Genomic DNA, 14,390 nt, shown 5'->3' with positions numbered 1-14,390 from the left:
TTCTGGGCAGAGATCATCTCCCAGCTTTCTGTTCACAGCACCATCAGGTCTTGGTCTATACTCAGGACACCTACATTACTGGAATACTGGGACAGCACAACACTCACGTTTCTCTCTCAAACCTGATGACCAGAGTAATATTCCAAATGCTGCCAGAGGCACTGCAGACAGCGAGACACCTCTGCTTTGGCCTTATTACTCTTCAGTCACCAACAGGTAAGCAGATCTCATGATACACTCCTACATTTGAGACATGAAGCTGAGAAAATACTGCCTCCAATGATAAGTACCTGTAGTATTTCTATGCATCTCACAGGGATTTGTGCATATATACATTCATGCAGTCTGAGGGAAAAAAAGCTATGTCCATGCTTGCCTTTGCTATTTGGTATTTTATTTTTATTCACAACATGGCATTCTGCATGGCTGATCCTTACAAATGCATGGCACATTAACTACAGGAGAAGCAAAATATTTCATAAGCAGATTGCAATTTCTAGACAAAGTCAAAAAGCACAGAGACAAATGCTGTTCCCAGTGAATTTTTATGTGCATATGTGCAGCATGTGTGCAGTACATGTGCACATTAGGATGCAAGAAACATGCAAGCTCAAACATGGGAAAAGTTCAGTGAAGTAAGTTAAGTGTTGACAAAAACATTGAGATGCTTTTCACACTAGTTGAGTTGTGCTCTCTTAGGCCAGTACTGATTTTGGCCCTAGAATTAAACCCACCCAAATCCCAGATAAATCGAGAGAAAGAGAACAAAAGTTGGCCTACATGCAACAGCATATTTTTCATGTTAAAAGCGTTTCATTCCCTTTTTCCCCCTCTATATAATACTGCGTCGATGTCTGTGACCCATTTGGATGTAAATCAAAATGGATGTGCTAAAAGCCTGGTTAAAGAAAATGTCTTCGAAACACTGTTCCCATGGCAGGGCAGAACATAATACGGCAGCCACACTCAGTTTCCATGGCACAAAGGGCCATATATGTGTCTGGGAAGGAAAACACACTTCTAGGAAATCACTTCAAAGCTAGGCCAGCTTTCCTTGAGCATACCCACTGCTGCTACCTGCTAGTAAATAGGTGTTTCACACAGACTTGCGTGAATACACACTACAGGGAAGAATACAAACTTCTTTTAAGATTCTTCAACAGGAAAAAGCACCCGAATCAAGAGGTGAACCCTCTGCACTGATCATTTCTATATTCTACTAAACGTCGCTGGCAAGCTTGGAGATTTCTAGAGAGCTCCTTGTGGTACAGGCACAACCAAGAGCATCACAATCTGGCTCTGTATCTACAGACTGCCTGGGTCTGTTTTACTTCTGCTGTTTTAAAGGCTGCATTGATGATCCAAGGCCATGCCAGTTTCTAAAACGTGTCTGCAGTGCTGTAAGTAAGGACTGCATTTGTTCCTTCCTTTTTGGTGCAGATGGCTTAGAGCATTCCTTCGACTTTGCTTAAAGACTGTGTGAATGACACTTATTGTGACACTAATAAAGCGAGGGCTGTTTGCTGAACAGCTGTTGGGGACATTGTTCTTTTGTGAGAAAAATGCAGCCGTTATGCTTATGGCATGCACACGCAGCGCTGGCTGCAAATTACATCACGCCTTGAAATGCTGCCGTGGAGCATCTGTTTTCCTGATACAGCACCTAAGCAAATGGCAGACACGTTAGTGGTATTTAACGATTAGGACTTAATCCCTAAATCAGCCCGATCGTTACTCAAAGAGCAAGAGAGGCATGGTAGAACACTTACTACACTGCCTGCAAGGAAATAGGTTTAAAGCTGGGCCTGGTTTCATTTACTCTTGACCTACATGCAGCTGAATGCAGCAGAAAAGAAACTCTCAACTACTCCTCCAGGAGAAAACGGAAAGCTGTCACCTACCTGCAGAGCAGGGAAAACCATTTTGGGCCCAGTTTGGCTACATTCCTCTGTTTTCTACTGATTCTGTTAAACAGCACCAGATTTGATTATAAATTTTAGGAGGGAAATAGCATGCAGTTTATTGTTTCAATGGTCGAGTTATAAACACGTCTTATTGCTGAGGTAGAAGCATTCTACCAGCTGCCAGGGTAGAAGCATTTTGTACATTTCTCTTTCCTATCAACTTTAAAAATCAGGTGCAATGAAGCTCAAGTTGGTCCTTGCCTCACAGAAACCAGTGAGCAGTCCCTGCACAGCTTGCTCTGAGGTCTGCCTGCACTGACAGCTATGAGCAGGACCGAGCCCTCTCTCACAACCTGTTCTGTTCACTGAGAACCAGTCCCCAGGATTCGAGCTCTCTGGAGCAGGGAACCAAAGGGATGAAGCAGATGAGCACATGTACCACTGCCTTCACTCAGATCAATAATCCAGTCCATCAGCAGAATTCCCAAGCTTTGCTCATTCCCAACACAGGTGCCTTGTGCCTGGAGAGAGCTGAACCTGGATAGAAAACAAGGGACCTTGTCCATCACAGGGGCAAAAAGCAGCTTAGGAACAACACAAAAACTGTTCTGACCCAACCACCCTTCTGCTACCACTCAGATTCATAGGAATGGATGGACTCTCCCCATTCTCTTCATTGTCAGGCCCCATTTATTTCACCGGGGAGAAATGTGCCTGTGTGTACTTCGCAAACAGTTCTCTTTGCCCGAAGCCATCCAAGCATTCCTCTGCATCTTCAGGAACTTAGTTTGCTATCACATACTAGCATGGCCAACCCCACAGAAGAGATTTGCCCATGCACTGCAGCTTCCTCTCTCTCCCTGCTGCCTCTCAAGGTGCAACATGGTTCTGTACAACACCTGCCAATGTGCCAGATTACAGATTTGAGAAAACTATCTTAAGGCAAAAGTCAAAAAACACGAGTTCACCACAGCTGCAGAAAGTCTCAGGGCTTTGGGTACCAAGCAGCACAGAGACTAAAAGGGAAATCCTGGCCACATTCAGCACAGTCAGTGCATGTGCCCCACAGGTCCCAGGGCAGCGGAGCAGCACAGGCTGTGACAGCTCTCCTGGGAGGCTGCCTGTCTGCCAGGGTTCTCTGGCACATGCAGATGACAGTGTGAAATCAGCCTGACCTTGATGTTATGAAGTCTTAGCAACACGCAAATATCTCATCTCTGGATGTGCCTGATGAAAAACAAAAGATTCCCAGGATACTAGGTCTGTTTTCTCTCATTAAAACAAAAACCAAACGAACAAATAGAAACTTATTTTCCCAGTCTATTCATTTGAGACCTATGTATTTCTGTCCTGTCTGTTCCTTCCCTCTTCACTGACCACCAGACCCTTCTCTTCAGACAATACATTAGGTCTATAAAGAAAGCATTCTTCATTTACAGCTGCATTGAAGCAATTTCTTATGGGCTCTGAAGTGCAGCCAAGATGCAGAAACATAAAACCCAAGAGGGCTGAGTCTCATTCCACCTGAGAAGAGTTTATCTTACACACAGCACTGTTCTCCTAGGGAGCTGATCATTTCCACTCAGCCATAAATAGCAGGCTTTTTTGACAAGATGTTGCTGGGCTGAAAACTAGCCAGCAGTGCTCTATTCTGCTGCTTTGTTTTTAAACCCTATTTTGTTGGAAAGCACAAAAACAAACAAACAAACCTGATGCTCCATATATCTGCAGTAGCCCCACAACAGAAACTATAGCTGTCATTTTTCTCAGTTAGGTCTCAATGAAGAGAAAATATGTATTTAAGTGCAATATGGAACAAGTGATAAATCTTTAATGTGCTGTTGGTAGGTGCTCAGACATGATGGTTAGAAGTACTGAATAAAACACCTCACAGAGTAGATTAGAAAGCAATACAGAAAGCATGAACTCCACATTGCTAGAGACATCTGAGCAAATCAAGCATTAACATTAATTGTCTATTGTTTCTAAATTGTGTTCACCTGTATTACTGGAAGCAAACTTGTGTTTGAAGCAACATCTATTCCTTGCTAATTTCTGCAATACTGCCTTGTCAGCACCAACAGTGTAACCAACCTGTTTTGTGATCCATACAGGGATCTCTTTTTTTTCCTAACTTTAAACCAGTGCATGGCATGAAAGTTAACTCTCACAGAGGACAGCTGGTCCACATTCACAGACAAAAGAAAACTGCATGTATATTATGTGGCTAAAGCCAACTGGAAGTATAAAGAATAATCACTGCAGCTTAAAGCAAAGCAGATACAGAAAATGGGATACAGCCACTTCATTGCTGCCTACCACCAGGCCTTATTAGGCTTCTTTAAGCTTAATACTGTGCTGCTAGATGCAGAGCACTTTATTCTGGAAGGAAAAGAAAGATGATGTTCTTCCATGTGCTCACTAACTTTTCTTTATAGTGGAAAGCTACTTTTCATTATTTTTATGCTAATCAGCTTGTTTGGGGAATTGTAAGATTGAGCTTATTATCCATCAGCTTGTACAACTTTGTTCTAATGGCTTTTAAAATCATTCATCTGCAGCACTTGTTCCGTGCTGCTCTGTAACGATCCACAGACATCACACCCAACTACCCCTTACTCCACTTAATTTCCAAAGTAACTCCACTGACGCAGTCCCTCAAACCCTGTCTTCAGTTAGCTCTTGTATATTTAGATTTTGCACCATTTGTCTCTCGTTCTTCATGCTCCTATTCCTCCTCCTTGCTCCTCATGCTTCTTAATTACTGCTTCTTCATGCTCCTTTCAAAGCACCCACAAGAAGCCCTGCACTGAATCACACTGCTATTGATGCTACAAGCTGATCCCACCAGCTAATGAGGCCATAATGATTTTTCTCCTTTGTTTCACTGTCATGGTAAGAGCTTAATTCAGATAAACAAAATGTATTCTGCCCTCACTGCCTGCTGGCTTTGATGTGACAAACCTTGTGCTCTCTCCATGTGCTAAAGCAAAATGACTGAAGCATGCAAGATTGATTTTTGCAGATTTCTGCTCCTGGTTCTGTGGGTAGAAGAATATATAGCAAATATATTGCAGCACAACAAACTAACCCAGCTTTGTTTCTCTTCAGGCCTGCACTGACCTCTTTAGATTAAACATGATGTCTCCCATTTAAGTGACTCACTTTGGTAGCTAGCTGTTTTCAAACTGTCTCCTTCAAAGCAGACATTTAAACAACACATTTTACTGCTACAGCTATGTGGACATTTATTAAAACAACTCTGCATTCTGAAAACAAATGCATGATGTCGCTGTTTTATGTGGTTTGGGAAAGAACACTGCACTTTTTCTCTCTAAGCACTGCAGCCTCTTGCTCCCAACTTCACTAACCATTAGCAGCTCGTGCCAGCAGCCCTGCAAGGAGCTTACAGAAAGTGATTTTGAGACACTAGCTGAGAAACAGATTCCTAATAAGGCAGCCAGAGCTGCCCTGCATCAGGGAGCAATGCCCAGAGCTCACCAAGCACCTGCAGAGCCAGCTGCAGGAAAGGTCTTGATGTCTTTTGTGCTCCTCCTATCCGTAGAGTCCTCACCACATCTGCTTCCCTGAAACTTCTATATGGAAACGTTCCCACTGTGGACTCTGTCCCAGGAATGACCCAAGCTATTGACACGAAGCAGGAGCTCCCAAATAAGCACACACACACACTGAGAACACAAGCCCTCCTTCCTAAATAGAAGCACCAAGGGGCAAGGAACATCATCACCGGCTTCCATCCTTCCCAGAACTTCTTCCCAGTTTGCGTCTCAGTGCCAAGCTCTCTCAGAAGTTCAGTACCCTTAACAAGAAGAACATCACTCTCTTTGCAGTTCCCTTCTTATAAATGATATATTTTGCTACACTGATTTACACAATCTGCAATAATTTTCTATGCTTCCAATCCAGGATCTCAAAGCACCTAAAAAACCCCATCTCTGCTTCATCCTCCTGCAGCGAGGACCATACCATCATTACCATTTAAAGGAAAAACAGAGGGGTGGAGAAACTACACTTCAAATTCAGCTCTGTGCTCAGAAAAATAGACCATGACTCTGTCCATGATAAACAAAGAAACCAGCTGGGGGGAGAACAGTGAGTGCATCATTCTGAAAGACTGCACTATTAAACTATCATCCAACCGATACCTTCTTTAAATGACCTCTGAAATAACGTGCACACAGCCAATCAAAACAGCACGTCAGCGAACTGAGTCTCCCCCTGTTCACAAAAACAGGCTCAATCAGCCTTCTCTGTATCATTTGCAATTTCCTGTTACCTCAAAGAGCAAAATGCTAAAAAAGTTAAAATAAAATAAAAAATAAACCAGAATAAAATAAATCACACAACACAGATGGTTCCCACTCTATTTCAATCAATAAAAACAGTCAGAGCAGCAGATAAGATTTCTGGAATGCTGGGGACTAGAATTTAGACTGCATGCCACATATCCATGGTGAGATGCTCCCTGTTGCTTTTCAAATATCTAAGCAAATGATCTTCACATGCACAGGTAGGTCAGTACCCACTTATTGATCCTTGGATGTGCCCATAATTGTGATAATCAAGTTAGACATGCTACCACGGAAAGCCTTTGTGAGCTGTATAACTTACATTTCTATAACTAAAGAGGACTTACCTTTAAGAACTCCCAGAGGGGAAACTGTACCAGAGAGAAGGGAATCTGGTGAGGCGGGAATAGAGAAAAACAACAACATAATGTTACAAAAGCAAATTAGGTTGGCATGTTCCTCAGTCAGCCAAATTAGTAACAGTTATTGTTCACTTGGTGAACTGCAGCTTATTACATTTACAAATCTTTAAGGATACTTTATGCACTCTGCCATTAAGCGACCAGTTTCACTAAAGCAGCTCTACTTTGTTTATCACGTTCCCCGCTGAGAGGTTAATGCATTGTAACCAGGGTGGCCTAGAAGAGCAGTAAGCAGTGTGATCCAGTGCAGGGACATTCTCGGTTTGATGCTCCGCCAAGAAAGCCATAAGGATGCCTCAAGCAACGTGCTGCCAAGGCCAGGAACACAGCCTGTCAGAAAGACACCTTCAGTAATGTGCACTCACACGGCGCTGCGCACAGTAATGCTCTGCCCGGCTGCCCAGAGCTTGGCAGGTCGGGCACCAGCTGCAGAGAGAAACTTTTTGGAGCATCTCTCACTGAGCTCACATTAACAAGCTCTCTTGAGAATTCCAAGCAGGTAATGAAGAGCTACCAAACCCAACCAAGACCCAAGAGGAAAGCTCCCTGTTTCACTTCTCATCAGCTGTAATAAAAGGCTCTTCTGCCCAACAGCTTGCATCTCCACCTCATTCCTTCTGCAGTGCCTGTGCATTTACAGCTCTTGCCCCAATAAACGCTTTGGGACTAACTCAACACAGAGGTAAAAAATAAACATACTGCTCCCTCAGCTCTGCAGCCTCTGGGAGGTGCTTCCACATCTCCCCCTTCCCCAGAAATGATGCATGTTGAATTAGCTTCCTCCATTTTTTTTTTTTCTTTTGTATTTTCTGCACCATTTTGCTTGTCTCAGAAGGCATTTAAGCACCTTTTGCCATGAAAAGTAGCAGACAGTCAAAATGGATCAGACTCAGTTAATACATAACTGATGGTATTTTTAACATCAGCAATATGAGGTTAAAAACATTCACTGAAAGATATGAGCAGCTCATTAAAGCTGAATTCAGGCTACACAAAGGAATCCGAAACAGTACATCTATTCAACATCACAAGAGTTGAAGAGTACTGTCTCCTTCCCCGTGTTGCAACTAATGATTAATAAATGAGTCTATTAAGTTAATCTGCCAGGCAAAACTAAGCTTGAGAGACACCTGCCACAGAAATTTGTTATCTATTCAGGCAGGAAATGGCAGTGAGAAGAAATCAATGTCATTGCTGTACATTGAGCTGACAAACTGAAATCTCAGAGGAAGTTTGTCATCTTGAACAATGAGCAGTATCCCTGGTGGCATCCCAAAGCCCCACAAGAAAGGTCAGGCACGGTTCTTATTTATCAGAGCCTTGAAACTCAACTAGAGCAATTAAATTTCATTTTTAGTACTGGGTGAAAAAGTCCAGCTATTTGACAGTAATGTGTGGTAATATATTTATGAGAAGATATATGTATATCCACATGCTGCTACATCATTGTTGAATTTGAGTTAAATGGCACGATTTCTTTGCAATGTAAAATGAAAAGCAAGAGAATACTCTGTTACATAGGCCAAAAAATAGAAAAAAGAGAAACAATACCCACTACATTTGCTTCAAATTTGTTAAAGAAGAGAAAAGGAAACGCTCTATATCCAGCTGCACTCCAAACAAAACAAGCTTTCAAATGCTGTCTCAAAGTTTTGCTTTGAATGAGTGGTAAAATTACGCAGCTATTAATAAGACAAGGGAAGCTTTTGACAGGAAGCCCTCTTTTATCTCCATCATTAGCCAGAAGCATTCCAACCAAAGGGAAGTTCTTCACGACTGCTGTTTGATTTTTGGTGTTAATGGCGCTTGCCTTCCATGTCCCGGTCAGGGGGAGTCAGACCTGGACAAGAATTGCCAGTTCGCCCCTTCCCCATAAGTGGCTGTGACATTCAGGCTTCCAGAACGCCTGGGTAGGTTTCAGAGGCAGGTCAGTGGGATCCAGACAGCCACAGGGCTCCATCCTAAGCTGCCTGAAAGATAAGCACCTAAACATCACAAATCACACGTCAGCAGAATTTGAAAACTTGCAAAAATAAGCAACCAAAGAAACACCAAGAAACATCAAGATCCTAGCAAGAGACATTTTGCATTTCTTGGGGGTCAAAGTCTCTATTCCAGCTTGTTTGACAGCATCTCAACAACAAACCCCACACAAGCAATTTCATGGGGAAATGGAACTAAAGGGAGCCTGGCTTCCTGCAGCATTGTTTTTGTCATCAGATTCTCTGAAGCCAAATAGTTCACAAGCTGGGTTCAGTGAACTTCCTGGGGCTGGGACCTCCATCATTTCTCTCTCAACATCTATTCCAGCACATCACTGAACAGATCACATCGCAAGCCTTCTCCCAAACTCCACCATCACCTCTGTTCTGCCCTCACACGCCTAACTTCAAGAAACCCAAAGGAACTGAAATTCACGTGCCTATGGGCCACATTTCTGTGGCCAATGCATCCAACTGGGCAGGAAGCAGCCACGGGCCGTGTTTGGGTGAGCATACACCCTGTGTGCATAAGGCTCGTTTCCCTTAGAAGCCCCAGACTAAACAGCCCACACCCAGAAGCAGCATTAATGTATGCAAAAAGAAACAGCTCCACAAGGGTAACTAACCCAACTATGAAAAAGCCTTTGGATGCCTTTCAGTTACTCCTCTACCATGACAGACGTGATAAAATCTCATTTTGAGACGCTTCTTAATTTGAAGATCTACAGCATTTGTCATTTGATTCCTTTTCACATTCTGCTTTTTAAAAGAAAAGCTCTTCAGCAATGAACAGAATCACACCCTGCCAGGCAGCGATATTTATGCCTGAAATAGGCTAAGGCAATAATAAAAATGTGGTCCACACATGTGGGTAGCTTTCTGCCAACAAATATGAAACCCTGGCGAGCTCCACCAACATCTGATTCGACGTTAATATAAAATAGACAAGAGAGTACCAGTTCTCATGTCTGGCCTAATGTTATATAACCTCTCTGTTTGTTCAGCAGAGTCAAATCTTACACCAGAAAAAATAAAAATGCTTCAAGCTCCCAAACAGCTGTAAATCATTCTTCTGAAGTGTTTTATAGGTTAGTGAAATTGTCAGTTACCCCGGTCCTGGTGTTCCTTAGCACTCAATAGCTAACTTAATGTAATTAATATTGCAGATTCTTATTTTTATAGATTCACTTAATTCCTCTGATACAAATGGTTTTCTAAGATTATTTTTTAGTAAGTTACTATAGAAAGATTTACATGTCACAGCCAGAGCAACAGATACACAGATCTCCACTTCTAAAAAAAATATCAACCTGCCTGCAAGCGCTTAAGATATCATAGAGCAAAAGAAATCCCACTAAATACTGCTTAGTAAAATATGAGAAATTTAAGAGGGAACTTAAAGACAGTACCATAGAAATGCATCAATACAGACAACTGGTAGTGGTAATACTCTTTGTAACTAAACCACAACGTTTTATAGAATTTAGAATTCTCCCATTCAATAGCTGATGCTAAACTGCAAGCTGACATCGTCTGCTAGGAAACACAGCAGCCAGAGAACAGGGAGAGCATGCTGAAGGATGGACAATGAAAAGAAAGTTGAGGGTGGAGGGGAAGGAATGAAAAGAAGAAAAAAAACCCTCATTAGCCCCTTCAAAACTGGGATTCCCTGCAAAATATGAGAATTCTTTCACATAAAGAGGAAACAGATGTCCATGGCTGGAATTTGCATGTGGCTTTATTCTCTTCTAGGATACAATAAAACTACTCTTCTTCCCATCCTCCGAGCTAGAAATTAAACAGTGGCATGTCATGCAGAGTCCAGCTGTGCTTTCTACCTCCAATCTTTATTAGCAATATATTTAAAAACAAGAAGGAAACAGAGAAAGAAAGAGAGAAACAAGAAAATCGTAAGAAATGAAAAACTATGTGGTATGCATTCTCAAAACAAAATAAAAACTACAGATGTTCTCACTAATCTGCGGCACATGTTTGTTTATTCAGGTTTTCTCTGCCTCCAGTTCAGCAGGGCCTTGCTCTCCAGAAGAGCTATCTGTTTTTACAAATGTTAGAGTAAACACTGGAGGAGACACTGGCATAAGCAGCCAGAGGAAGAAGCAGGCTCACCTTGCAGGAGCTTTCTCAAAGTCCCTGAGCAACTGTACCTCTGTCCCAGAAACGCTTTCACCAATGCCTACACTGTTCCCTATATTAACAGGGGCAGGAGAAAAATCAGCTGTTATGAAGAGGATTTGGACAGTGCTGATAGCACAAAGGCAATGGCAGGAACATCTGCTCGTTCCAGGGAGAAAGTTCTGCAGTCACCACTGCACAGCTCTCACACTTGCACCTAATCTGTCACTCGCGAGCACTTTTATGAGGCTCATAGAGATGCTATCACTGCTGAGCCCTGCGTTTATGAGGAGTGCTGCAGCACAGTGCCTGAGCTGCACGCGCCAGCCTGCAGCTATCCCACTGCAATTGCAGAGAAAATACTGACAGCAACAACCCACTTCTGAGTAGGAAAAAAAATATTTTTCAAGGATACATAAACTGCAAATTTCTGATCAATTTTTCAGTTACTCAAGTCCTTCCTACATTCCCTTTTTTCTTTTTTAATCATTTTTTTTTTTTTAAGCAGGTTACAGATGAGCAAAATAACCCTGTCTGCTCACAGAGGTCAACACCAACAAATTTCAACAAATAATCACAGCAAATCAACCTCTGGATTTTGTCTTCTCTTATAATTCTTCACACATTTACTTGCCCAGTACATCTGGATTATGATAAACCGGTATTTCAACTAGAAATACACTTTCCCCATAACACAACTTGAGAAGATAGCATGAAATAAGGTAAGCCCTTCCTTTGGTCATGTTAGAGACCATAGCAATTGGCACGGCTACATACAGCATGGCACAAAGACCTGCAGCATTCAGTAGGGCTGCCTGGAGGCAAAGACACAGAGGAGCTCAACACAGCCATCTTCAGGAGTGTCACGAAGCTGATGAAGTCAACTTCCTTCCTTGCAAACCCTCAATGAATACTGCTTTCCAAACCCTGCTTGATAAATTGCAGGCTCCACAATGAACCTAATGAAGGTAATTTGTAATCCCAACGTGAATGAAAGGCTGTCAGAGCCATCAGCTCTGTTCCTGTAGCTCTGAGAGATGAAACGAATGCGCACAGTGAAAGAACAACAATGTTATCAGCTAAGTACATGGTGGAGGGCTCTGTTAATAAACACTGATGCAAAGAGAAACAAGTCTTGAAGCAAATGGCACCACTGGTAGAACAGTGACCAGAGAAGATCTTCTCTTGCTTGTGTTCCTCAAAGAGACAAAGCAGAACGTGATTTCCACACACAACATTTTCCTATGAAACTGCACAAACCAAAGAGTGGTGGGCACCCTGGGGGAAATCAGAGGTAAAGCTCTCAAACTCCATTTGCAAGAATAGTTCACAACTCTTTGGGCTGCACATGTTGCTCTGATACACTGGAGGGGCAAAGGAACTGCATTTAGGAACTTCAGACCCAGCAGAGCCGAGGGAATCACTGAAACAAAGGCTGCAGCTGATGAACCAGCAGCACCTGAGGTAGTCTGCAGTTCTCTCATTTTCAGGCAAATAACATTAACCCTGCTTGAGCCGTGAGCCCTCAGTGGGAAGAAACACAAAATTCCTGAATGATAATCATCATTTTGATTCAACCACCCACCATCCCTCTAATTAACATTTGCACCTCGCTTCCTCTGGCTCTCCAGCTCTAAAAACAAATTAGTTCCACTCACACCTGGCCTATTCTGAGACAAAACATGTTGAGTCCCCACTGGGTCACTTTATATGGTTACAAGCCATTATTCAGTGATGCCTTATAGAGCTCTATGACACAACTTCCCATACAATCAGATTTTCTTTTAAGCAGCACTGCACACCTGTTATAAGAGCAACACAAAAAGGGCACTCTGTAGAGACAAAAAAGTACGTAAGTTTTTCATAAATAGAAAATTCTATCCAGTTTTCCCTCCACAAGAAAAAAAAAGTCTGACAGTACAAAAAAAAAAAAAAAAGCTGTTCTGGAGAGGCAATGTTGATTAGGGAAGGAGAAAGACACAGCCAGAGATCTGGCATAACTGCATGTTCCCAGCACATGGAAAAAAAGAGAAGCACTGAGGCAGATGCACAAACTCAATGCAAGATGGATTGATTTAAGAGAGCCTGATGATCACAGAGCACTAACTTTTCACACGCGTGAGACAGACCATCAGCTTGCTATTGAAGGCTCCTTCCTCAAAGAAACAATATTAACAGCCTTCAAAATCCCTTTCGCAACCCCTTCTTTGCTGGGAACACAGAACAACTATTAGAAATTGTATAACACAGGGCATGTAAGTCGATCTTATTGGACTTCAAACAAGAGCTGGGCTGAGTAGGCTCTGAATTGGCAAATAATATCCATGTTCTCCCACCCTCCAACAAAGAAGTACTAAAGGAGACACTCGTTTTGCTATTCCTTCTCAAAAACAGCATAGGGGAAAAAAATCCTCAACAAGAAAATGAATATGCTAGCATCAATTTGTACATGCTGTTTTCAAGGCACAGATAAAAATCTTATAGGATAAAAGATGAGTTTAGCAGCTCTAGAAGAATGAAGGTATTGTTTAACAGGAAGCAGATGTATGTCAGATGGCAAACTCATTAAAGTGTCCCATCGTTAAAGGAAACAGGATAACAATGAGCCATCTGAAAAAACCTGAACTGATCAGGAAATATACAAGCCGCAGCTAATCTCCTATTTATTGGTAGGTAATGCCTTTAAGTCATGCACATGCATTGAGTTTAGGACCATGAAGGACTGATCTTTGTTCTCATGAAAAAAAAAAAACCCACGTAGGAGCAGAACCCCAGAGCTTGGGGCACAGCACTTCTGCAAAAGTCTGCTGAAGAAAAACTTGAACATTTGGAGAAACTATTACATAAATACGTGGGTACCCACACACACACACACCTGGTTGTGTGCTGCTGACAGCAGAGCACTCCGTTCCATAACTGAAGATATTTTAACGTTCATTTTACATACATGTAATGTTTTTAATGTGATTATCATTACAAAAGTGCCTGATAAGAGGCAACTATCAAGTGAGATCCCCCAAGTACAGATATACAAAAATCTAATTCAAAAATAATACACATAAAGGGAGAAATAACTGCCAGATTTTCAGTATCACACAACAGAACAGTTTCCAAAGCGAGAAACAAGGACTGAAGCACCAGGAATTAAACAAGCAGTTTGTCTGATTCATAAGGCAGGTGGATCTGCAGAGAGGAGGGAGAGCATTGCTTCATCCAGCAAATATTCCATCAAATAAACTTGACAACAGTGCAGCTGTAATTGCACTGACATCAGCGTAGGAACTCTTGTCCTCAGAGTAACAGCTACAAAAAAAATCAACAAGCTGGAAAGAAACATGTGTTTCTCCCTTCCTGGACCTATCTCAGCCTCTTGGAGTTTTGTTACAAATGTCTCGTTACTACATTATGATTACAGATATAACACAGCAGCTCTTTTTTTTTTTTTTTAATAAAAAAATAAATACATCCCTCACCAGGAGATTTTGGAATGTAACTAAAAACAACTCCAAGGGAAAATCCATCTCTTTCTCCACACATAAGCCTGATCCAAAGTTCACCGGAATCACTGGGAAGTTCGTACGTGTGGCTTCAAGATGTTTTGGATCAGCTCTGTGCTCATGATGGAGGACAGAGGTTGGG

At 42.1% G+C, this 14,390-nt stretch overlaps 1 protein-coding gene across 5 annotated transcripts in view; it reads right to left on the bottom strand.

The window, feature by feature from the left end:
• Positions 1 to 14,390, bottom strand: part of SLC25A26 (solute carrier family 25 member 26) — an 83,867-nt gene that overhangs the window by 19,754 nt on the left and 49,723 nt on the right. For 3 of the 5 annotated variants that reach the window (XM_052678850.1, XM_052678855.1, XM_052678851.1), the window contains one exon: positions 6,562 to 6,606. The exons of the other annotated variants lie outside the window; for them this stretch is intronic. In XM_052678850.1, coding sequence (XP_052534810.1) covers positions 6,562 to 6,606 — 45 coding nt within the window. The remainder of the gene's footprint in view (positions 1 to 6,561; positions 6,607 to 14,390) is intronic. 5 annotated transcript variants of the gene reach the window in all.

This window comes from Tympanuchus pallidicinctus, unplaced genomic scaffold, assembly GCF_026119805.1.
Source record: "Tympanuchus pallidicinctus isolate F22 unplaced genomic scaffold, pur_lepc_1.0 scaffold17, whole genome shotgun sequence".
NCBI lineage: Eukaryota > Metazoa > Chordata > Aves > Galliformes > Phasianidae > Tympanuchus > Tympanuchus pallidicinctus.
Note: the sequence above shows the minus strand (reverse complement) of the source record. Positions and strands in the feature narration are given on the sequence as shown.